General features: G+C 47.7%; 2 protein-coding genes across 4 annotated transcripts in view; one reads left to right on the forward strand and one right to left on the reverse strand.

Moving 5' to 3' along the window:
- LOC306821756 (5-hydroxytryptamine receptor 3A-like) overlaps nt 1-8,822 on the forward strand; it is a gene marked incomplete at its 3' end in the record, with an annotated part of 37,480 nt that extends 28,658 nt beyond the window's left edge. Inside the window, exons 8-9 of the mRNA XM_079340330.1 lie at nt 8,099-8,234; nt 8,706-8,822. Of these exons, the coding sequence (XP_079196456.1) occupies nt 8,099-8,234; nt 8,706-8,822 (253 nt within the window). The remainder of the gene's footprint in view (nt 1-8,098; nt 8,235-8,705) is intronic.
- Nucleotides 8,823-16,223: 7,401 nt separating this feature from the next.
- Nucleotides 16,224-24,052, reverse strand: part of LOC306821346 (nuclear receptor ROR-alpha A-like) — a 62,967-nt gene continuing 55,138 nt past the window's right edge. For 2 of the 3 annotated variants that reach the window (XM_079339711.1, XM_079339712.1), the window contains 6 exons: nt 23,211-23,332; nt 22,468-22,600; nt 21,829-21,936; nt 21,576-21,686; nt 21,330-21,442; nt 16,224-20,574 (listed from right to left, as the gene is read on the reverse strand). In XM_079339711.1, coding sequence (XP_079195837.1) covers nt 20,410-20,574; nt 21,330-21,442; nt 21,576-21,686; nt 21,829-21,936; nt 22,468-22,600; nt 23,211-23,332 — 752 coding nt within the window. In that variant the 3' untranslated portion in view covers nt 16,224-20,409. The remainder of the gene's footprint in view (nt 20,575-21,329; nt 21,443-21,575; nt 21,687-21,828; nt 21,937-22,467; nt 22,601-23,210; nt 23,333-24,052) is intronic. The other variant, XR_013778773.1, reaches the window with a different exon arrangement.

The following is a 24,052-nucleotide window of genomic DNA, read 5'->3' on the forward strand; positions in this document are numbered from 1 at the left end:
GGTGATACCTCCCTGATGGAGTCTAGACCCTGGTGATACCCCTCTGATGGAGTCTAGACCCTGGTGATACCCCTCTGATGGAGTCTAGACCTGGTGGTGTTGGTGATACCCCCCTGATGGAGTCTAGACCCTGGTGATACCCCTCTGATGGAGTCTAGACCCTGGTGGTGTTGGTGATACCCCCCTGATGGAGTCTAGACCCTGGTGATGCCCCTCTGATGGAGTCTAGACCCTGGTGATACCTCCCTGATGGAGTCTAGACCCTGGTGATACCCCTCTGATGGAGTCTAGACCCTGGTGATACCCCTCTGATGGAGTCTAGACCCTGGTGGTGTTGGTGATACCCCCCTGATGGAGTCTAGACCCTGGTGATGCCCCTCTGATGGAGTCTAGACCCTGGTGATGGTGGTGAGAACCCTCTGATGGAGTCTAGACCCTGGTGATGACCCTCTGATGGAGTCTAGACCCTGGTGATGCCCCTCTGATGGAGTCTAGACCCTGGTGATGCCCCTCTGATGGAGTCTAGACCCTGGTGATGGTGGTGAGAACCCCCCTGATGGATTCTAGACCCCGGTGGTGGTCTTGATACCCCCCTGATGGAGTCTAGACCCCGGTGATGGGAATAGAAGAATGGAGGATGCAACACAGAGTTGGTTTCTGAGGCTTTGTCTAAACTCTGCTGGACTGAAGGGGACCAGGACGAAGGAGGGTCTCAGCGATCCCCCTTAAAATGAAAACCTGACTGCGGACAGTCTTCCTGCTTGAACTTGTTCTTAGCTCCATTTTGAGGTTCTGAACTGGGTGTCACCCGTCTTGTCCTCTGGACCAACAGCAGACAAACTTCCTGCACATCAAAAATTAAATCAGAATTTAATTTCGCTCCACTGATTGCTTCGTCTTCTTCGTCGTCTTGTTTCTGATAGATTCCCTGATTTGTTTTCAATTTAAAAGAATCAACAGTAATGATTTTGTGCCGCCGCCGTCTGCATCAATCACGTCTGAAAGGAGTAAACAATGTGGAGTGTTAACAATTGCACCGACGTCGTTCTGAGACAAACAAACGCCATTAGAATCTGATTCTTCAGGTGTTTGATGTGATGAGAGCTGGCGGCTGAAAAATGGAAAATGTTCCTCGGTTTGATTCACTCTAACCCGTTTAAAGAACCACCCAGCTGCTCCTTGAAGAGAGGAGGAGGAGGAGGAGGAATGTGATGCTTGATTAGTCTGAGCCGCCTAATTACCCACGCTGCACTGCAGGCTCATCAGCGCCACAGCCTCGTCGGCCCGTGCCTCATTTGGTTTGGTGTTTTCCGCGTCGACTCGTGGAGATCAAGCTGCAGAAAACACAGAGCCGCGTTAAAGACTCATTAAAGGCCCGGAGGATCTTAATGGGAACGATTTACAAAGTAAAGTAATGTTAAATTAAATGTTTCTTCTTTTAAAATGATCTTCTAATTAGTTTGAGATGTATGCGATAACAGACTGTGGTTATTTTTACACACGAGGAGGCTGAATGCTGCGCTCTCTCTTCTTCTTTACATCATTAGAACTGAACTCTTTGTTCAAGTTAGAAAACAAGAGGTTGAAATAATAACCTAAAAACTACAAGTTATTTTTTGAAGATTTAACCGGCAGCAAACCTCCGCTGCAAAGTCCTGCAGTACCTGGAGTGTCCACTAGAGGCTGGCTGCAGCAGCACAGGAAGTCACATACACACCCATTCAAACAGCTTAAAACCCACCTCAGCTCTCAGCCTGTCGTTAGCTTGACTCAACGTTAGCCTGAGACAGCATTTCCAGCACGGAGACCGCCATCCATGGGACTCCAGCGCCCCCTGCAGGGGACACACGGGGGACTCCAGCGCCCCCCGCAGGAACACACGGGGGACTCCAGCGCCCCCTACAGGAACACACGGGGGACTCCAGCGCCCCCCGCAGGGACACACGGGGGACTCCAGCGCCCCCTGCAGGGACACACGGGGGACTCCAGCGCCCCCTGCAGGAACACACGGGGGACTCCAGCGCCCCCTGCAGAGACACACGGGGGACTCCATCGCCCCCTGCAGGAACACACGGGGGACTCCAGCGCCCCCTGCAGGAACACACGGGGGACTCCAGCGCCCCCTGCAGGAACACACGGGGGACTCCAGCGCCCCCTGCAGGAACACACGGGGGACTCCATCGCCCCCTGCAGGAACACACGGGGGACTCCAGCGCCCCCTGCAGGAACACACGGGGGACTCCAGCGCCCCCTGCAGGAACACACGGGGGACTCCATCGCCCCCTGCAGGAACACACGGGGGACGTCACTCAGACTTTGTCCATTAATATTCACAGTTTATGGTCTAATCCGGTATTGATGTCAGGATATGAGGATTGTCAAAGTCAGAAACTCGTTTGGCCCAATTCAATTAACTGTACAGGAAATCCAATTATGGTCGTGTCAGCACTAATCCTTGCCTGGTCATTGGTGTTCCTGATAGCGTTGTTTGCCGTGGAGTTATAATGGAGCGGCAGCAGCAGCAGCGCCAATCAAAGCTCCGCCTGCTGTTAAGCTGTTGTTGATGCTGCACATTAAGGAAACCACAGGCGTTAACTCAATCCTGCAAACACAACCGTTGGAGTGTTGGTGGGCGGGAGGACGGGAGCTTTGCAAACACAGAGGCATGATGGGTTTACGTCCAGAGGAGCCCCGTCGTGTGTCAAGTTGCGCTTCTTTCACCTCCTCTCTGTCACTGCCGTATGAAGGTGAAGGCCTGAGTGGTGTTTTCTCAGATCTGAACGTGTCCCTACATAAAAAAAAAAAAAAGAAGGAAGGCAAGGACACTCAGGGTGGAGGAGAAAATGACTGTGATGTGACAGAAAACTTGCAGGTCGCAGCCCACCATGCGGGTAAAGAAAAACACGAGACACAGTCGGCTGCTTCAGTTCGTAAAAGGGGCGGGGCACCGGATAGGCAAGTGGTTATGTCGTGCACCACATGTCCTTATCGCAGCACTTCCTTTCCACTCGATTCATACATAATGTTTCTTTACGTCAAAAATATTAGATTTTCTATCTATCTGTTGAATGAGATGGATAAATAAAGAGAACGTGGTCTGTCTCGTGTGTCACGTCCGTGTTTCCGTAGATATCAGAACAGCTGGACGAGCCGTCAGACTAAAGGCATGCCTGTTTCTCATTATCACGAGTGCTTGTTGAGTGTTACACACGCCAGAAACTCAGCAGCATCCTGAGACATGTTTTCCTCACACTCCCTGTCATCACCGGCAGCGGGGGAGCCGTGGAGAACAGCGGACACAATTCTCTGCAAAATGAGAGGTTGTTGAGAACAGTCCAAAAAACCCCCTGACTGCCGGTGAAGCTCCTGGGCCGAGCAGGAATAATGAGAACATCTGCTCCTGTTATTTCCCCCAATTTACAAGTGAATGAGTCGTGGCGGGCGCTCGGCCGGCGCTGCACCCACCTGAGCGCTCCCAGGAAGCCGCTCGGAGCAGAACTGGCCCCCCGAGAGTCTGCCATCACCGCAGCCACAGGAAATGAATGTGAGTCATGTTTCATAAGAGACGCGTTAGTGTGTGTGTGAAACTGTTCGTGCATGAACACACCGGTCATGTCAAATATAAATTGGCTGCACATTTCCTGCGATAGCGGTGACACATTATCACGAGGAGGTGATGACCTGACTTATAAAAGCTTGGATTGCATCACAGTTTATGTAATCAGTAAACAAAGAGGGATGTTAAAGCCACCGTTTGACGTTTATGGGGGAGTTAAACGCTGGAACTAAGCCTCGTGTGTCCATCTGCCAAGTACTACTTCTCTGCAGACTTTTATATTTTCATAGAAATATAAAAACGCCCACACAAACATGCAGCGTGCCTTAAAGCTTCTGACCTCTAATTTTCCACTCACTTCCTGTTCCGTTTCCTCTAAAGTTCAGGATAGATTCGAGAATACTTATTTAGAGCATATTTTGACTAAGTTTTAAACATATTCAGTTAAAATATGAATACAGCATCCTAAAAAGTGAGTGAAGTCAAACTCCTGAGTTTGTGGATCTCAGGTCGATGATGGTGCTTTAGCTTGTTTATGTTTCACTCAGAGGTCATTTGAAAGAAAAAAAAAGCAGTTAAAGGACAGAATCAGAGCTCCTCTTCATCATGTGTGTGAAGTGTGTTGTTGTAAATCCACTCTGATCCTGTATTTGATCATGTCTATAAACCCTCTCTATTTCAGCCCTGCTCAGAACAGGCTGTTTCTGTGTCTGTAGCTTTAAATATGTAAATGAGCTGTGTCTGACCACGCCCCCTCTCTGGAAGGGCTCGGGTGTACTCGCTGCTTTCTGGCTCCATGTCCTATTGTTTACGGTGAGAAGGCAGACTCAGAGGGCAGAACAAACACCTAGCTGTGGGAGTGTCACCCACCTGGGGGAGGGGCTACTGCCCTTTGTGATGTCATGAAGGGAACATCTCCAAACGGCCTGTTTGAGCACACATTTTTGGACTTTTCTCATCATTGGGGGGTTTGTAGACAGACTGGAGACACATGTTAGAGTCAGAGGAACATGGTGACGATATGCAGAATATGAGACCTTTAACTAAATAAAAAAATGTCTGAATTTCACAGGATGTATCCACATGAACATGTTGCATTTAACAAAACCTTGATTTTTCGGTTGAAACTGTAAAAATGATGCTATGAGCGGCTGAGAGCACACGTGTGAAAACACAACAGTGGTGGAAAATAAATACATTAACGGAGAGCAGCAACACGAGATGCTTCATCAGCTCGTCAGAAAGATTAATTATGAGGCATCAAATGGGCAACCAGCACTCTGACAGTCTGACAGCGTGCCTTCAAGGACGATCACACAGAATTAGCATTTTGCTCCTTACAAATACATTTTCACATCAAGTACAGCAGCAGAGCAGAGAGAGGCTCAGGGGACGGGTTTCCACACACCGGGGGGAGCGGTAACAACACTTCACGAGTCAAGAGGGAAACAGGAAGTGATGTGAACACACTCAGCAGCTGATGAAGTGCTCATAATAGAGAGGATGAGGTTCTTTTATATTCTGCTGGACAGTTTTATCATTTCGAGTGTTGGCGCAGACTCCTGTTAGCACTGTCGATGAGTTTAACGAGGCATGCTGACAAACAGGTTCATACCTTTGTGATCCTCTCACCTCATCTCTGGCGCCTCCAGCAGGTAACAGTTGTCTCTGCTGGAGCTGAAGCTTCGTTTAGAGTCCAAGCAGCAACGTCTGGTGTTTTAGAATGAAGCCAATGCAAAGTCCTGCAGTTCCTCGAGTGTCCACTAGAGGCTGGCTGGCTGCAGAAGCATCATACAGTGATGGCCGATGAGCCTCCTGAGCTCCCTGCAGGAACTAAAGGGTGACGTCACTCGGGCTTCATCCTTTAATATTCAGAATCTATCGTCCAACCAAAACTCTGAAAGTCGCATATTAAAGTCATTAATTTACAGGTTTTTCCTTTAAATTGTAAAGACACGTGGAATGGATTTTCTTTTTATTATGGCGAGGGGCGTGCAAACTAACCCATCAGCCAATGGCGTCCCACTATGGCATCGCCTCACTATTCAACCATCCCTCTTAAATATCAGCTTTCGTCTGTTGTGTATTTAAGGGTTTTTCTTCTTCTGTGGTTTTAGAAAAAAACAGATTTATTAAGCAGGCGGTTTGACTGTGGAGGTCTGCGGCGGGACTCTGCTCAACACAGACCGTAAGATATAAACTATCAGAGCCAAACTGGCCTCCGAACATCTGGATGTTTAAAACAGTCGATATTTGTGAATCGATAGTCCTTCCTAACTCTGCACCTCCTCCTTTCTTCAATGTGTTTTCCAGCTCCCCTCTCACTTCGGGGGCAGATTAGGCTACCCCGAGGCACCGGCGTAATAGGAAGTGTGGCGGGCTGGACAGCGGGTCGATGGCCATTGATCCGCCTCATTATTCCGCTCCATCGAACGCTCACCTCGACCATTAGCGGCTAAATAAAACACAAGCGCTCTCCCTCTCTAATTCTCAGTCGTACTTGTGTGCTGGGCTCCATGTTCGCTCTCCATTGTTGGCGCTTCATCGACTCCTTGTTTAGGCTCGGCGTTCCAGCGCGGTGGACGGACTGGATGTGATGACTGGCTGCTTCAGCGTCCGAGAGGCCTCGGGTGGGAGGAAGGAAGGAAGTCAGGAGGCGGCGGTCGATGGTGTGGAGCTCTTATCAAGAGAGAGAGAGAGAGAAAGAGAGAGAGAGAGAGGGCGAGAGAGAGAGAGGGGAGAGAGAGAGAGGGAGAGAGAGGGAGAGAGGGAGAGAGAGAGAGTGGGAGAGAGAGGGAGAGAGAGAGGGAGGGAGGGAGAGGGGAGAGAGAGAGAGAGAGAGAGAGAGAGAGGGAGAGAGAGAGAGGGAGAGGGAGAGAGAGAGAGGGAGAGAGAGAGAGAGGAGAGGGAGAGAGAGAGAGAGGAGAGAGAGAGGGAGGGAGAGAGAGAGAGAGAAAGAGAGAGAGTGAGGGCGAGAGAGAGAGAGAGGGAGAGAGAGAGAGAGAGAGGGAGGGAGAGAGAGAGAGAGAAAGAGAGAGAGAGAGAGAGAGAGAGAGGGAGAGAGAGAGACAGAGAGAGAGAGAGAGAGAGAGAGAGAGAGAGAGAGAGATCTGATTCCAACTCTCAGCTTTCCGCTTTGAACCACCTCAGGAGGAAAGGAGGATACAGGCTGTTAGCGCTGCAGCTCTTTGGAACCGGGGAGAGATCTTAACTTAGACTAACAGGCCACACACACACACACACACACACACACACACACACACACACACACACACACACACACACACACACTCTCTCTCTCTCTCTCCCTCCATCTGTCCTTGAATCACTTTCTTGGATGATTCAAACTGAGACTCTCTCGCTCCTCGTCAGTGTTCTTCATGTTGATTTTCTTGGAGTTCATTCTTCTCAGTGTGGATTCATTTCGTTTCCTCTGACGATGTTTAAAACGTGCTTCTGCTGCCTGAAGGCCTTCGCACACACTCGTTAAATCAGAAATATGATCTCAAGTTGGGTCGATCATATTTAACCCTGAAACCTTCGTCTGTTATTTCTTTGGAAACAGGTTTGATTTTATCACTTTTTTTTTTTTTTTTTTTTACAAGTTCAAACTCAAGTGAAGAAAAATAGACAGTTCGCCGAGTGTCCACAGGAAGTCACATACACACCCATTCAAACAGCCTGTGTTTTTACAGCAGACATGAACATGTCATTTTACTTGTTGATCATGTGACGTGTATTTGATGCGGAGGAGAGGACGCTCGTGCACGCAGAGAATCTGTGATCTGTCAGTCTGAGGAGGAGAACAGAGTTTCACCTCGCTCTGAACTTCACACACACACTTTCACTTTCTTTAATGGCGCTGCAGAGAGCATCGTGCTTTCAGACAGATAACCTTGACGGCTACAGTATCTGATACGCTCTCATCATTTCCAGAGCCTTCTGTCTGCAGGCAGATAAAAAAAAAATAAAAAAACCTTTATTTGGGATGAATGTGAGGAAGCACAGAGCTCCTTTAAAACTCCAGGAGTCTAGATCAACACATTAGGAGCTGTTGAAGGAGTCGATAAGCCTGTGGGTGTAATGCTGCTCTGCTGTTATCAGGAGGAAAGGCAGAAAGATAACAGACTCATCACATCTCTGCGTGTCATGAAGAACTCACAGAAAGTATTTCCCCCGACGATGACAGGCTGAAATCCCTCCGTGTTTACAGCTGAGACAAACAAACCAATCAGATCATCACATCCTGACTGTGTCAGAGAAGTCCTCTGCCTCGTTCTGTTCTTTTTATTTATTGTTGCTTAAATCTCTTCGAGGACAAAAACACAATTTTGCTTCTCTCCTCCGTTTCAGTCCGACTGAACCGCTGCAGGTCAAACGCTTCTTAATCAGTTATTTAAGTGTCTTGAGGAGATCAAAACCTGGATGGATTAAAATGATGATGATAAAAAGTGATGGTTTTTCTTGGTACCTCTTTGACTCGTGTTTTTAATTTCATTCTGTGTGTTTTTTAATCTCATGTGAGCTGTGGTTGTTTTACAGTCGGATAATCAGCGGCGTGTTTTTTACCTTTCACCTCGTCTCCAGCGGGGGAAATACGAAAGCTCTCCCCTCCCCCGACATGAGAGTCAAACTGGAGGAGAAGAAGAAGAAGAGCACAGAGGTCCAGACGGGCCAGGCATACGTTCTCCAGGGTTTTTTTAGTCGTTGCTCTAATAGATCCTCTGAGCGCAGCTCTGAGGGAGCTGGAATCAATAGAGCGGGAAATTAGCTGTTAATTAATAAACATTTGTATTCAGGCCGAGCACTGCTGCAGGACCACATACCTGTGAGCACACTGAACACGGCCGGGCGCACACGTCCTCGTCACACGGGGTCAGGTGTCGAAGCAGGTTCAGCTGCAAACTTCAAATGAAATGGGAATAAAACCTGCAGCGCTGCAACTTTCAACCGAAATCTTTCCTTCGGTTTTGTGACGTCAGAGTTGACTCTCTGTTAAGGGGCTTCAGCGCTCGCAGCGAGGCTGAAGACGGGAGGAGCGCACTCGCAAACATCGACCTTCGGAGCAAGAACAGCAGGAAGGAGACCAAAAAAAAGTGGGAAGCAGCTCGAATCCCGCGTGATCTTGTAGTGTGCACTCCCGTTCCAGAAGCAGATCCAGAGGCGCAGGAAGCCGAAGGACGCCGGAGCAGCGTGCACGGAGCAGCGTGCACGGAGCAGCCTCGCGTGTACGGAGGCCCAGAAGGGACAATGGAGCAAGTCTTAAAATATGAGTGTTTTTCCAGACATGTGAAGAAACGCATCAGTCCGTTTTCTGAGTCTTGTTTGGTGGTTTTCTTTTTTTTTTTCTTGTCACATATTTGACCTGTGGAACGATTATCCTCTTTGTACTTTTTAACCAGCAGCAAGGTGCAGATGCTCGCTGTAATTACCGAGCATGAGACTCATTAATAACCACGAGGAAACGACGACGCTCAAAGCTGCGGTTCATCGAACATTCAAGGACGTCCGTCTGTTTTCCTCCAGCTTTTCTGCTTTTCTTTCTCTTGTGTCTCTGCGCTTTTACGTGTTCCTCTATAATGTACACTTTCCATAAAACGAGCGTCCGGATCAGAGCGACGGGGCGCTGAGGCTGGGAGATAAAACGCTACACGTCGCTCGTAACTGCCTCAATTTGTCATCCGCTCCGATTTACAAAAAAAACAACAACAAATGGGATTGAATCCACGCGGCTGTCTGTGTCGATCTCACAGCCATTAGGATTCAGAGATGACGGCGGGGGATTGTTCGTTTGTTTGTTCACTGAGATGATGTCGATCTGATGTGAAGCTTGTTTTTTCCCCCCCCCCACAGATAAAACACTTTTTTTCTGTTTTGTTTTGTCTGAGTGTGACGAGAACTCGGAGACACAGACGAGGGCGAGCTCCTCACTGAGGTGCCTGAAGGACTCAGAGGCAGGTGTGTGTTTGCGTCTGATTGGCTCTGATTAAGATCAGGTGTGTGGAGCTTTGTGCTGAGTCATGATCAGCGTCTCTCTGTGTGATCGCTCGTTTTCTGTGAGAGCAAAAAACAGCAGAGGAGAATTTCTGCTAAGTTTTCCATCATTCGTGTCTCAGGGACAAACATGAGGAGCTGATGTTTGTCTTTACAGTTTCTTCCCCTCCCGTCTATCATCTGTTGTTTACGTGGTTCCCCCCCCCCTTCCCCGACATCAGCCCGTCTCTAATGAACACGCTGCAGAGTTAATGTGCAGCTCGCACACATCCAGGACGAACGCCACGTGCATCAGGGAATATTCCAAATATGAAGAGATGCAAGAAGAACTCAAATGTTCCACGTCATCAGAGCCTCACTCCATTTTAACGGCCGTGTTATTAGACTCCAAACACCTCTGACCTGACCAGTCTGCACGACTTCACAGATTGCATCACCTCGATCTGATCCCTTTTTCATAATGGGCGAGGGTGGGCGGGGCCACGTCTTTTTCCACATGTGGTAGCAAAGCGAACTGGTAAAGTTTTTTTGGTTTGTACTGTATTCAGTGTGTGAGCTCCGACTGGCTCTGCTGCTCGGGGTCTCTGCTCCAGGAAGGCTTTGATAGTGCCGGAGCACCACGGCTCAGTAGGACTCCAAGTCCTGGTGCAGAACTAGTCTGGAAGGTGGTCTGGCTGGACAGGTGCCACTTCATGTCCTGAGCACTGCTGATGAAATGAAACATCACGTCCTTTATACGGAGCACCAGCAAAAGACAAACAGACACTTCTTTAACTCGCTTGTTAGACAAAAGTGTTTGTCAGAAAGCTCCTCCATGTTTCTCTGCACGTTTGTTTGTTTACAGCACGACTTCTCCCAGCTGGTCAAGATTTTTAACTATCTTACACCAGTGAGTAACAGACGTTATTTCTTCCACCCGCCGGCTCACCTTGTCCCCACCCTTTAGTTGGACTTCATGGCTGCAGCTTTGTGAAAACGGCCTGCGAATAGTTCAATCAACCAGCTGTGAACAAGCATCAGCAAACAACAGTTAGCATCGAGCAGCTGCCTGTTTTGTCCGTCAGTCTCCATTTCCACAGGATGCACAAACAGATCCCCAAAACATCTCCCATCTCTTCTCCCACCTCTTTAACCCCTTCACCCGGCTCCATCGCAGCGAGCGGTGGGAGGGTATCCATGACGACGGGCTGCAGGGAGGGAAGGCGTTGACTCACAGGGGAGGCGTGTTTGTTAATGAGATGGATCGGACTTGGCAGGCAGCAGAGCCTGGCAGCCAACAGTGGACAGAGAGAGACGCACGTCCAAATCTGTGAGCTCCACTCGCACTTAACCAAACAAATGTGGAGCAACAGCAAAAGATGGCTGGACTGTAAATAGCCTGCGAGCCCATTGTAGAGCCTGCGGATTATCTGCATTTTCATACTGTCAGTTTGATAAAGCCTCAGTGAAGCATAAGAGGAGCAGGACGGATTTCACGGTGGAACACAGTGAGCAGATTCTAGCTTTAGTTGCAGTGAGCTTTCTTCCAGGCAGAGCTGCTCTGCAGGCTGAAATAATCTCTGTGAAAAATCAGGCAGAAAACTGGAGCCTCTGAGATCTCTGACAGGCCACGCCCCTCACATGTGATGTCACAACTGGGGTTTGGCTTTAACTTGAGAAAGAGCTGTCGCCTCAGTTCTTCCCTTGAAAGTCTCGAGCAGTAACTGAGAACTTGGACCTGATTCACGGAAGGATTTAAATTTTTTACATCTGCTAAACCTGCGCCGATAAGTCAAAAAAACACTTCTTATTTACAAAATGCATGCAAAGGGTTAAATGCACGCCTCACTGGTACCGTTTGCACAAGTTAAAATAATCCAAAAATGCACCTTTCTACGCAAATTAGCCAAAAACTGTCGATTTCACCAACACTGTTGCTGAGAGTTGGCGGGAACTGCGCCGCAGCTATATAATTAGCTATAGCATGTGGCTAATTTAGTGCGGGGCTGTCATGTGCATGACACGGAGGCGTAACGTTGTGCATTAGCATCGTGGGGTGGAGCTAACAACGCTCAATTTTTGGGTCTCTCCATCCCCAAGGAGAAGTCTCGGGAAGAAATCTCATGAAGTCATTTCGAAACTTGAACATGAAACGTAAATAAAAAGGAGCCAGGTGAGAAAATGAGAGAATTCCTTTTTAAAGTATAGACATCTCCCCCTCCTCCCCTCGTGGCCTGTAATAAACCCAGGATGAAGAGAGCGGAGCAGAGCCACGCTGAGAGCACGGAGCTGCAGGACACACACCCTCAGGCCGTCTCAAATGGATCACATTTAGCAGCTTTCACCCCCCCCCCACACACACTTCACCCTCTGTTCTCCATTTTCTCATCTCGCCCGCCTCCGCACACACACAGCGTCCACTTCTGTCCATCATATTATCTGCTCAGCCAGGCCGCGTCTCCTGTCTGTCAGCCTCTTCGAGGGTTCATCACTTTATCAGCCCACTCAGGAGGCGACCGGAGAGCCCTGATAAAATCACATCACGGTGTCTGTCCAATGACACGCCTGTAACTGCTCCGGGCCAAAGCCGATTGCCACTCTTCACGCTTATTTTCACCCAGGTCCTCTTACACTTACACTGCTGCTGCTGCTGCGTCCAATCACTTCACTCTCAGGAGACTTTGGCGTCTTTCATAGTTTCACACACTCAAATAATCTCTTATCTTCCACTGATTTCCACCGTGTCTTGTAGGAACACATTTCACAATATCCAGACGGATCTCAGGTTAAAAGGAGACAGCAGGCCGCGGCTCAGTTACATCTATGAGACTTTGACATGTCACAGACTGCAGGTATTCCAACCAGAGGAATCCATTAGTGTCTTAATGGAGACACTAATGGATCTCACCTCTGAGCCCTGGACTCCAACGTTACGCTGAGGTATTCAGTTTTCACTGTTCTGGTCCCCCTGCAGGATCGGCTGCCTGTAGTCCCTTTACTGGTGTCTTTCAGGACTCTGCAGGATCGCGACCTCAGGCGCTGTGGCGTTACCGCTTAGCCTGTTTTCGTTTGATTATTTTCAATGAGTTTGTATTGTGTTTACGTTTGTATGAAATGTGCTCAACAAATAAAATAAAACCTTCCTGATCAGAGTGTCGTTCCCGGGATGCCGCTGAGGTGGAGGTCGGAGTGGGCCGTGCAGGAACGAGGACGGCGGTGCTTTGAGAGGACGACGCGGTCCGATGGGGTGGAGGCTGGACGTCGGGGGACGTCGGGTCATAGTGGAGCCGGATCACCTGGCTGCTGCTGCTGCTGGGACGAGGCCTCCTGGGTGACGGTTAATTGTTGCCATGGAAACACAGGATGTCACATCAAAAGACTGCTAAATAAAGAGATTTAAGCTGCATGCGTGAAAATGTGACTCTGTTTTTTTTTCCTGGCTGTCCTGAGTGCACATCTATTCTTTCTGAAAATCTGCTGGAATATACAAACAAAGATATCATCCCTCCCTCCCTCCCTCCCTCCCCTCAGCCTTCAATCCATCCATCCATCCTTCCAACTGGCTCTTAAAGGATGGATCTTGTTGGCAACATGTGAGTCAGTGATTCCAGATGTCCCTCTCTGCAGCAGTGTTTTCCTCTCTCTTCTGAGGGATGTTGAGACACCGACCACACCAGCTGAGATATTCAGTCCCCGCTGCACCTTTCAGGTCTCCTGCTTTTGTTTCACGCTTGAAAAACCTCCAAAGAACGGCACCTGGGAGGCATGCTGGCTCCACTCCCAGCTCCCTCCTGATGCCACAGATTTCTTTCCTCTGTATCTCTGAGGCTGAGCCCGGACTCATCTCGGCCACATGTATCAGCGCTCGGATTCTTGCAGTCATTACCTGAAGCTCCCGAGCAAAGGTGAGGCGTGGGATTTTCATTAAACGCTTTATGGGAAGATGTGACTCCAGGCTCCGCTCGGCTGAATGCTGCTGATGCTGGAGACATGTTGCATTCAGGAGATGAGCGGCGTTGTTACGCTACCAAGACGTGGCTATGTTTGTGGTGCTGATGTAAACATCATGCACAGGGAGAGAGAGAGAGAGAGAGAGAGAGAGAGAGAGAGAGAGAGAGAGAGAGAGGGGGGGGGGAAAAATAGAAGTCTTACCTGGAACTCGTTTACAGATAAAATAATTCACATCTGCTCCCAGAAGCACGCGCCGTGTATGAGACAATGACAGGCGATGAATGGTTCTGAGAGTGCTCCCTTTGTGAAAAGGACTCCTCTGCATCAGGCACTAACTCACTCCCCTCCAGGGGAGAGAGAGAGAGAGAGAGAGAGAGAGAGAGAGAGAGAGAGAGAGAAAGCACTTCACTGATTCCCAGCAGAAAAGTTAGATTGCAGACTTTGATGAGCTTCATCAAATTACTGATTTAGGTTTCAGCTTCTTTTCTTCTTTTTTTTGCCTTTATTGGACGGGACAGCTGAAAATGAAAATGTGGCGAGGAGAGCGAGGCGGATGACGTGCAAGCAAAGGGCCGAGGTTGAATCAGAAGTCTGCTGCTGCGGCCTCCAAATACCGCAAAGGTCCTCCAGCGCCCGGTTTGTTCCAGATTAAAGACGGTGGTTTGACTCTGACTGAGCCTTCAGCTAAAAAGGGGCGGAGCCAGCTGGTTTGAGTCCATGCACCCTGGCAGGCTGTCCTGCATCGAACGCTGCATCCAACCACAAACAGGAAGGATGCTACAAAGAAGACATGACATTACTGCTGATTCTTTTATTCTGATGTTTTGACTTATTTTTCATTTTTAGTGTTTAAATTACTTGTTTTTCATTATTCTTTATATTTGACTTTAAAAAAAATATATATATATATATATATATTTCATACATTAGTAATTGCTTCTCATATTTTATTTTATTTAACTTCTTGTTATTTTAGCCTTGTTTTTTTCTTTCACACCAGGACAGATTCCTGGTATATGTAAAACGTACTCGGCTCTGAGTGTGTGTGGTCGCCCTCTTCGCTCCGGGTCGTGACGCACGTCTTTGATGAAATTAGTTTCTGATTCATCTTCAACAGAGAGAAAAGAGAAACCAGCGTTTTCTGCTTATTAGAAACATTTCTCTCTCTAGGATTTGTCATTGATGGATATATTACAGTCATTTAGAATAATGTTTTCTCTGCCACCTTCAGCCTAATAAAAAATTAACTGTGTTCAAAACAAACATAATTATGTTTTGGTTTATTACATAATGATTTTCACAATCAACATCAATAAACGCTGCAGAGTGAAGTAATGAGTACAGCCAGGAAACCCTGCAGGTGTTCATTTAACAGGTTACAGGCTACAGACAGAAAACACCTCGAACTGTGTTTTCTTATTAGAATCTGTTTTTTTTTTTTTTTATGAACATGAGAGCACTGAACTCTCCCTCCAGAGGTGGGAGCGTTTCATTCATCAGAGCGGGGTCAGTGGGTTAGAAGCTGGGCTCCAACCTTCAGTGAGGTGATCGGGCACTACGACCACCTGACGCCCAGCCACCACCATCGTCCATCATCCGTGCACTTCCTGCTCCGACCTCTGACCTCAGCGGTGAGGGAGTTTGGAGAGCGGGAACACAACAGCAGAAATCCTTCCTGCATATTATCCTGTTTTTCTGAACAGTGACTGAAGTCTTTGTCAGACGTCTTGTTATGAGTTAGTGCTATACAGAGAGCGACGTTTATTTTTTAATTGCATCCAAAGATGATGCAAATATTTGATGACAGTTTCTTCTTTCTAAGAGGTCACACAAAATTACATATTCTTGCATCTCATTAGCCAGGTTTTTGCTATTCAACCAGAGGAGTGTTGTATTTTTGCTCCTTACGCTGGAGTATTACATACAGCCCTTCCAGAGAGGGGGCGTGGTCAGACACAGCTCATTTACATATTTAAAGCTACAGACACAGAAACAGCCTGTTCTGAGCAGGGCTGAAATACAGGGGTTTATAGACATGATCAGAGTGGATTCAAATCAAGACATGTTTGGAGGAGCTCTGAGACTTATCTAAACTGAAGAGGAGGAGCAGACGTGACCTTTCAGATTATGCATTCGTCAGGGTGAGTTTGCAGGGAGCACAAGGTCTTAACAGAGGAGGAAAACTGCGTCAAGAAAAGAAAACGTCAAAGTTTCGGTCTGTGGAGAGCAGGAAAGAAATAAAAACCAACAAGACAAAAGGTCTGAAAGTGAAGGGTGAAGGGCACACAGAAAAAACCCACACGGTTTTATTTTAAATAGAAACAGAGAAGTTTAATGTCCTGCCTGTCAGCTCCTCCCTCGTATGAAACACTTACGTTCGATGTTAATCCTAAACATCGACACCAACTCCATCTAACATGCAGTCATCTCATTCAAACAGTGTGTGTGTGTGTGTGTGTGTGTGTGTGATCCTCCAGCTGGTGATGAGCTCCGCAGTGTGTCGGGGGGGATATCTGTTTAATCTGCCTGTTTTCTGCTGAAACACGCTCTCCTCTTTTGCTGCAGGTTATCACAGAGACTCCTGTGCACTACTGCCATCTACTGGAGACACATGCATGTGCAGGAAAGACCATCTCATCCTTCTCTCTGTTGCTGTTATTCAGCCTCTCTTTAACGCCCCCCCCCCCCCCCCCCCCCCCCCCCCCTGCAGAGACGATTACAGAAACCAAATAAACCAACCAAACAAACGACACAGCTATTTATTTTAATTCTGCTACATTTCTGATACAGAAGCTCTGCTTTGTATCAAACATGTTAAACAAAGAAAATCAACAGACCCCAGCCTGACACACTGATACAGGTGCATGCTGGGATATTACATTATTCTACTATGACATGTTTCAGTGTCATAATAATATTTGACCATTCAAAGGAAAATTGTGTTTTTTCTTTACACGTCACACAACAGACAGTGAACCAAACACTCTGAACTCTGTCTGCCAGCTGCTACGATGCACGCTGTGATGGCTTCCACGCGTGTCTTAAAGTGGTTTTAAAAATCTGTGACTGCAGAGTTCTGCAAACTGCAGACACGCTTTTGTAAACTGCGCAGATTTGCAATCTTTGCAAATCCATGTGCATGATTTACACTTTTCCATGCGCACAGATTTTTATCTCGTTCCGAACTCAGTAATTTATAAATATCTGTTAGCTGATTAATACAAATGATCCCATCCATGCCAAAGGTCTCTGTTGGGATTCTTTCTGTGATGTTATTAGACCTAAAATAATCATTTCAAAAGACCATCAACGATCGCTCCATCTGTCTCAGAGGATCCCGTTAAAACCAAATGATTCTGGTTCAAGCTGCCAGGCAAAATAATCAACAGCTGCTAAAACGTTTATTTTATTTAAATTTTTTTTTAAGCCAGTTTTCATGTTTTCCCGTTAGGTTTTTTTTTACTTTAAAAAAAAATACAATTTTCCTTTAGATGTCTTACCCTGTGTGGAAACATACAATGTGGCATTGTAAATAAAAATCAAGAGCCTGCTAACAAAATGTTACCTAGCACCACACACAACTTAGAAACACAAACGCTCTCTCCGTTATTCAGCTACATCTAAAGGAGAGCGGTGCATATCAAACCAGATATTATACATTATGATGCATATTAATCAACAGATAAAAAGTTTGATGCTCAGTAAGCATCCATACCAGTATCTTCCTGCGGCCTGTACAGACATATCATTAAAATACTTAAAGAACAAGAGTTAAACCAATGAGCTGCATGAAGGGAGAAGACGGTGTCGTCAGCGTATCGGATTATCTGAGAGATTGGCGGTTAAGTACAAGAAAACAGAAACAGCCCAAATGAAACCTTAGAGTAGAGAATCTGCAGTGACATGCCATCATCTTCAAACTACACACAGTGAACAACAATAAAAACACTGAAACGTTATTGCGAGGCATTCACATTTTGGCTGAAGTTACCGCAAAAACATCTGCCAGAAATACATTTTTTAATCGGGCTTTGGACCTGGAGACTTATGTCGAGTTCTGGGCAAGCAGGCAGCGACGTTTAAAACAGAAATGACATCATGTTATTGACAGTGTGACGTGATATTCTGATGACTCAGCATCTGTTCTTACTGATGACTCAGCATCTTTTCTTACTGACGTAAACATGGCTGAAGCTCCTTCTGCTCGGACGCTGACTTCGAGTTCATCCAAACCAAAATGTACAAATGTAAATGTGGACAGTGCAACGTCTTATTGCAACTCATGAACCCTCGCCTGTATTTACCCTGATGACTGTTTGCCCTGATAAAAGGTGTCATGTGAAGTAGTGCAAAAAAGTTCAAAGTCAGTTTGGTGTTGAGGTCAACGGAGGGCGCAGACCAAGTACTCGGGTCACGTTTTGGATCCTCATAAAACTGAAATCTGATTCCTTTGGTGACTTTAGGGCTCAACCTTTTTAACTTCAGGAGACCAAATCTGTCATCCTCACTGCCACCTTTAATGATGTCAGTCTGGGACACCTGAAAACCCTGAAGTGAAAAACGTTTACAGAAACGTTGCCATGGTTTCGTTTGGACATCGTCATATTTAAATATGGATCAGAACAGATCTCAAAACTGTGTTGAACCAAATCGCTAATCACTGTTTAAGATTTTTTCTGGATCCACTTTGGGGTGGCCAATGAGCTTCCAATGTGGGGGGGGGGGCCCCCCTCTGAACACGGCCCTGCTACTTCTCCTCTGTGCTCCTGCTTCTACTTCAATCTGTAATTTAACGAAACAAAGTGAAAGAAAAAGTGTCTCAGCAGGACGTCGTCCAGACTTCAACGTGTCACACATACGAAGGCGTGAACACCGGAAAGAGGCCGTAGTGCAATTCAGTTTTATTTGTACCACTTCATCATGCATAGATTGTATATTGCTCTCATCGTTACCCTGTCACTGTTATATTGCTTGCATGTTGCTGTTTGAAGCCTCTTTTGTCTTGTGAGCTTTGAGAAAAGCTTCTTCTTATTTCAGCTGCTACAAATAATCAGCTGGAGGAAAAAGCTCTCCTGACTGAGTACTTCCTGTTTGATAGATTCACCTGTAACATGTTTAAACCTGATAAACTGACAGAGAGAGGGGGGAAGGAACCTGCACTTTTCTGCCAGGGCCACCAGGTGGTGCTACAGGCTAACTGCACGCTGGATGAAGGATGACAATCTTTGATTCTATCTGCTCAGAGTGTGAAGAAGAAGTGGCTCGGAGGCTGAGGCGTGTGTGTGTGTGTGTGTGTGTGTGTGTGTTGACGTGCATCGAAACACTAACTGACGTTTTCTTGCTTGTATTCGCTCCGCTCGTGCAGATTCACTTCCCGTGGTTTCGTCTCTGACTCAACCAAACACAAAGAAGAAGAAGAAGTGAAGCGACGCAGCGAGTTGTCAAAGAACAATCATGGTGTCCGTGTTCTGCTGAGAAATAATCATTCAGATTGCACGGTGTGTCAGCCCTGTGATTGACAGGTGAACGGTCCAGGGTGTAACCCCGCCTCTCGACCAATGACAGCTGGGATCAGGGAACAGAAGGTAAAGCTACTGGATGGATGGACGTACAATGATCAGCTGAATCTGCCTGAGAAGAGACGAGAGGATGAATCTGGATTATAAGAACCTGAGTGATGAATTCTGCAGACATCAGACTAATGAACCCAGCTGCTCATGAAACACGTTGGTTCCTTGGAAAATGTGGCGTTGAAGTCCAGAGTCTCACGCAGCCTGGACGAATAAAAATGAATCTTAGAAACAAATCAGAAGTCGGAGAGGAAAAATAGATAAGTGACGCTGCCCGAAAGAAGAAAGTCTCCGTGTAGAAGAAATGAAGAAATCCCTCCTGCAACATTTGAGCGCTCAGTTTTAGCTTTCTGGTGGTCGCCATCTTGTTTTCCACCCGGTTAGCAAAGTGCATCAAACACAATCAAGCAAACTGCCATTACAGCTGGGATGCTAACTTTAGCCAGCCAATAAGAGGCCTTTAAAAAATGAAACAGGAGACTTTGATTTGAATCAAAAGATGTTTTTGGGACTTCTCTCTCACGGGTGAAGACGCCTTCACTCGTACGGCGCTCCGTCCGATCCAAACAAACACGCCGCAGGTTAGCTGCTTAATGATGTTTTATACTGTGTGCTAAACGTACCTGCACGAGATGCACGAGGTTCAGGAGTAGCTCCTCCTACTCCCACCTCCAGCGTGGTCTCCACGGCAACGATTACGCCGTCATGCAAGCGTGAGGTAACGGGCCTGCACGAAAGGACCTATGATCAAACGCCGTGTGCAGGGAGCGCTCATGGGAGTTGTAGTGACGGTGACACGGCTGAAACTAATGGAGGGGAAACGGACGTAGAAAGATTTGCATGACGACTTTTAGGCGAGGCGTTCACTGTCACGTGAGGATAACGGTCATGAGAGCTCCATGTACATCCAGTTTAAAGAAAGCGGTGTGAACTGTGTGAGGAGTGGTGACAGCTGGTGACCGCTCAGCACCAACATGCATGTTCACATTCTGCTCAACGTTCCCACGAGCTCCCGCTGAACGAGTTTCTCTGAGACGCTTAAATGTCCCTTGTTTGCTTGTTTGAGTTTTTCTCTCACATGTAAAGAAACGGAGAGAAGAAGTGCAGACGTCTTTAAAAACAGGAGCAGATCAGAATCCGCGTCCTGGTCCGAGGTGTGTTTATGTGCAGGTGGGCGGAGTCAGCCCGACTCTTCGCTGCGTCAAAGAGGAGGACAAAGAGTTCAACGTCTCTGTTTTTTGTCGACTCGGCTGTTCAGGAGAAGAAGTGAAACAGCAGCGTGAGTCATCGTGAGTGTCCTCCACGACCCTGCAGCGTCCGTCCCCTCGGTTCACCGCTCCGCTCCGGGGAGGTCAAAGTTCAGTCGTCCGTCTGCAGGGTCACCTCGAGGTCACCTCCAAACAGCTCCTTGTAAAGAGGAGGGAAGTGCGTCCCGACGACGTCAGGGTAGACCGCCCGGAACGCAGACAGCTTCTCCGTGTGCCGACTGCACAGCGAGCGCAGCGCGGACACCTTACACCTGAGCTGAGGACGGGGCGGGACGAGCGGGACGAGGCGGGACGGGAGAGGAAAGGAGAACGAGGGGGAGAGGAGACAAGAGGTAGGGAGCAGAGAAGGAGTCAAGAGGAGACCAGAGGAAACAAAAGGGAAGAAGAGGAAAGGGGACAAGAAATGAGGACGAAGGAGGTGAGGGAAGAGCACAGGAAAGGAAAGAAGAAGAAAATGGGAAGGAGGTGAAAACGAGCGAGGGGAAAGAAGACAGCAGAGAAAGAAGGAATCGAGGGGTTAAAAAGGAGGAGGAAAAGGAAAGGAAGGAGGGAGAGAAGGAAAAGAGAGGAGGCGACAAGTAGAAGAGAGGAGAAGGAGGATGCAAGCACGGAGAGGGAGCAAAGTAGGAAACAAGGAATAAATAAGATGTCGTGATGAGGCAAGAGTGTGGAGTATATGAAAGAGGGGGAGGGTGGGGAAGGAGACAAGGAGACGAGAAGAGGAGAGACAGGAAGAGAAAAGGAAAGAGGAGGCAAGGAGAGGAAAACATGAAGGAGACAAGTGTGGAAAAACAGCAGAGGGAACAAGAAAGAAGAGGAAACAGGAAGGAGGAAGGAGGAGACATGAAAGGTAATGATTACGACTCAGGTCAGTTTGAAATCATGTGTTCACAGGTGAAAAAATAAACGTTTCCTGTAGTGCAGCATGTTGCCACCAGAGGGCGTGTGAGGACACTTCACTGTGTGTGCGTCCTCCTCCTCCTGCTCGGCTGTGATTGGTGGTGTTTGTACCTTGTTGATCAGGCCGTCCTCTCGCTGGTTCTTCTGCAGGACGTGTTGCAGAGCCAGCTGAGTCTTCTGCTGCAGCTTCTCCACCTGCAGCTTCTCCTGCAGCCACGAGCGGTCTGTGGCAAACACACACACACACACACACACACACACACACGGTCAGATGCTTATTCAGCTCGTGAAGTCAAAGAAAGTCTTCAGGCAAACAGAGCGGGATAAACGCTCCGTCACCTGGTTGGAGGAACGTACCTGCAGAGAGCAGAACGAACGCCGAGAAGAGAGCGAGCTCGTCCTCCGACAGGTGCAGCGAACACATGCTCTTAGCGAAGTCGAACACTGACGAGATCAAGTCATCGCAACCTGGAAACACACGCACACACACACACACACACACACACACACACGCACAGACCGATCTTTAAACACTCCTGAAAACAAACCAGCAGGTCACGCCGCCGCTGCATGAAAACATGGCGAGCAGGAGGGAGCGGTGCGAGCTCACCTAAAGCTTTGAAGACGTCCGGCCCGGCGAACTTCCCGTCAAAGTAGACGGTGTTGTTCTGAGAGTCAAACATGCGACACATTCGCACAAACACGACCTCCAGCGAGCCTGCAGGGGAAACATGCAGACACAGGTGAAGACGCTGATGTGTAATCTAATGATGTCATTCCTCTTCCTTCTGCTACACACAGACGCATCTCTTACACATTTTCTTGCTATTAAAGGAAAAATGTCACCAAGTAAAACAACATCTATTTTTATTTTTTTTAAATCGCCCGACCGATAAATCGACCCGCCGATAATATCAGCCGATATTAGCATATCTGGACTATCTGTATTTCCTCACATTATCTCTGATATGTGTTGACATCACTCGATTTATTCACCAGTCAAATAAGATTTAATTTGAGTGTCAGTGCATTAAACTGGCAGTTGTCTCTGTCACCAGCAGAGGGCGCTGTATGGATTGCACAGACAGATAGTTTCCAGCTGAGGTTAGCCAAAGTGGTTCACATCACGCCACGCTGTTCTTGTTATTAAATACTTCTGACGTGTTAATGTCGAAGGATCGATATCGCCTGACGTGTGTTGTGAATGAAAACTTGTTTGTTTTTTTAAACCCCTCGTGGTCGCTCTCACCGGCTTTCAGCAGCACTATCTGGTCATTCTGACAGAGATCCATGAAGCCGTCGATCCGTTTGGCGAACTCCACCACGTACTGGATGGCCTCCGTGATCTTCACCGCGCAGAGCTGCCACATCAACTCCTGTGGCTGCAGAGGTTACACACACACACACACACACACACGGAGTAAAGACCGACAGGTTAGAGCCGTGCAAACACAAACATCATTTATAGTTCTCGGGGGGGGGAACGTGCAGAGCCGTTAGCTCCTTGACATCACCTGTCTGTTCCTGCAGGGGGCGCTAAAGACCCATCGAAACAGGCCTAACTTTGAGTCAAGCTAACGACAGGCTGAGAGCTGAGGCGGGTTTTAAGCCTCCTGACAAACCGCTACACGGCGCCCACCTGTCAATCAGCTCAGCTACACGCCTTATTGTGAATAACTCTGATCCTTCATCCAATCAGAACTGCTGAGTCATCAAAACATTCCCCCCCGTACAGTGTGTGTGGATGGAGACATGAGCTAATCACACCTATTTGGTTTTTTGAAGCAGGCTGTAAACATGTTCATGTCTGCTGTAAAAACAGGCTGTTTGAATGGGTGTGTATGTGACTTCCTGTGCTGCTGCAGCCAGCCTCTAGTGGACACTCCAGGTACTGCAGGAGTGTGACAGCAGCTTGAAACAGTTAGAGCACGTGGAGGCTCGTCCAGCTGAAGGTGACTTTAATGTGTGATGGTGCTGCAGAGTTAAACACACCTTGCTCTGGTAGCTGTCCACTTCGTCCTGCGGGAAGTTCTGCCAGCTCATCTGCTGCAGCTCCTCCCTCAGGTACTGACACGTCTCCAGGTGACACTTCGAGGTGATCTGAGCCAGGTGATCTGAAAAGGTGACAGAGAGCTGGTGAGCGAGAGAACAACCAGAAATACAGAGTCAAGTTTGATGTCTTACGACGCAAAAAAGGAGGAGCTAAAAATGCTAACGAGAGTTTAACAAAGGAGAGAAAGTTCTTTACATCTGAAGAGGAGAAACGCGCTACACAAGCTGCAGTCCATTTACCATCTGCAGATAAAAGTGTGTCAAACTAATGTCTGTGAATCTTAATTCAGAAGGAACTGTGCGGCTGCTAATTGTTCCAGCATCAAGGAGTGAAGGAATGACGAGGTAACAACAGAAGCAGCTCGAGGATGAAGGGACGAGGAGGAGGAGGAGTATTATGATAAATGTTTCTTCAAAGAAAGACAAAAAATCTCCAGGGAAAGTAAAGAGATGATTTCCCCCATCGAGTGCCCCGCCAAGTCCCACCAGGTCCTAATTAACAGACGGCTAATTACCACACGGAGGTTTTAATGAGCTCTGAAGCCTCCTGCTATTTAAACAACCTTTCTGGATCTGCTTGCTCGCTCCTCTCTCTCTCTCTCTCCTCGTCCACGTTTCCCTCCAGCTCTCTGACAGCACTCGTGTTTTTTGTTTTAAAGTTCAGCGTGAGGATCCCTCGCAGGTCGGAGCAGACTTTGTCTCCAACACGACGTCTCCTCACAAACGTGCACGACACGACTCAGCGGCCCATTTAGACTTTCTTTACTGTCATTCAAACTTTA

Source organism: Symphodus melops (genome assembly GCF_947650265.1).
Source record: "Symphodus melops genome assembly, chromosome: 3".
Lineage (NCBI taxonomy): Eukaryota > Metazoa > Chordata > Actinopteri > Labriformes > Labridae > Symphodus > Symphodus melops.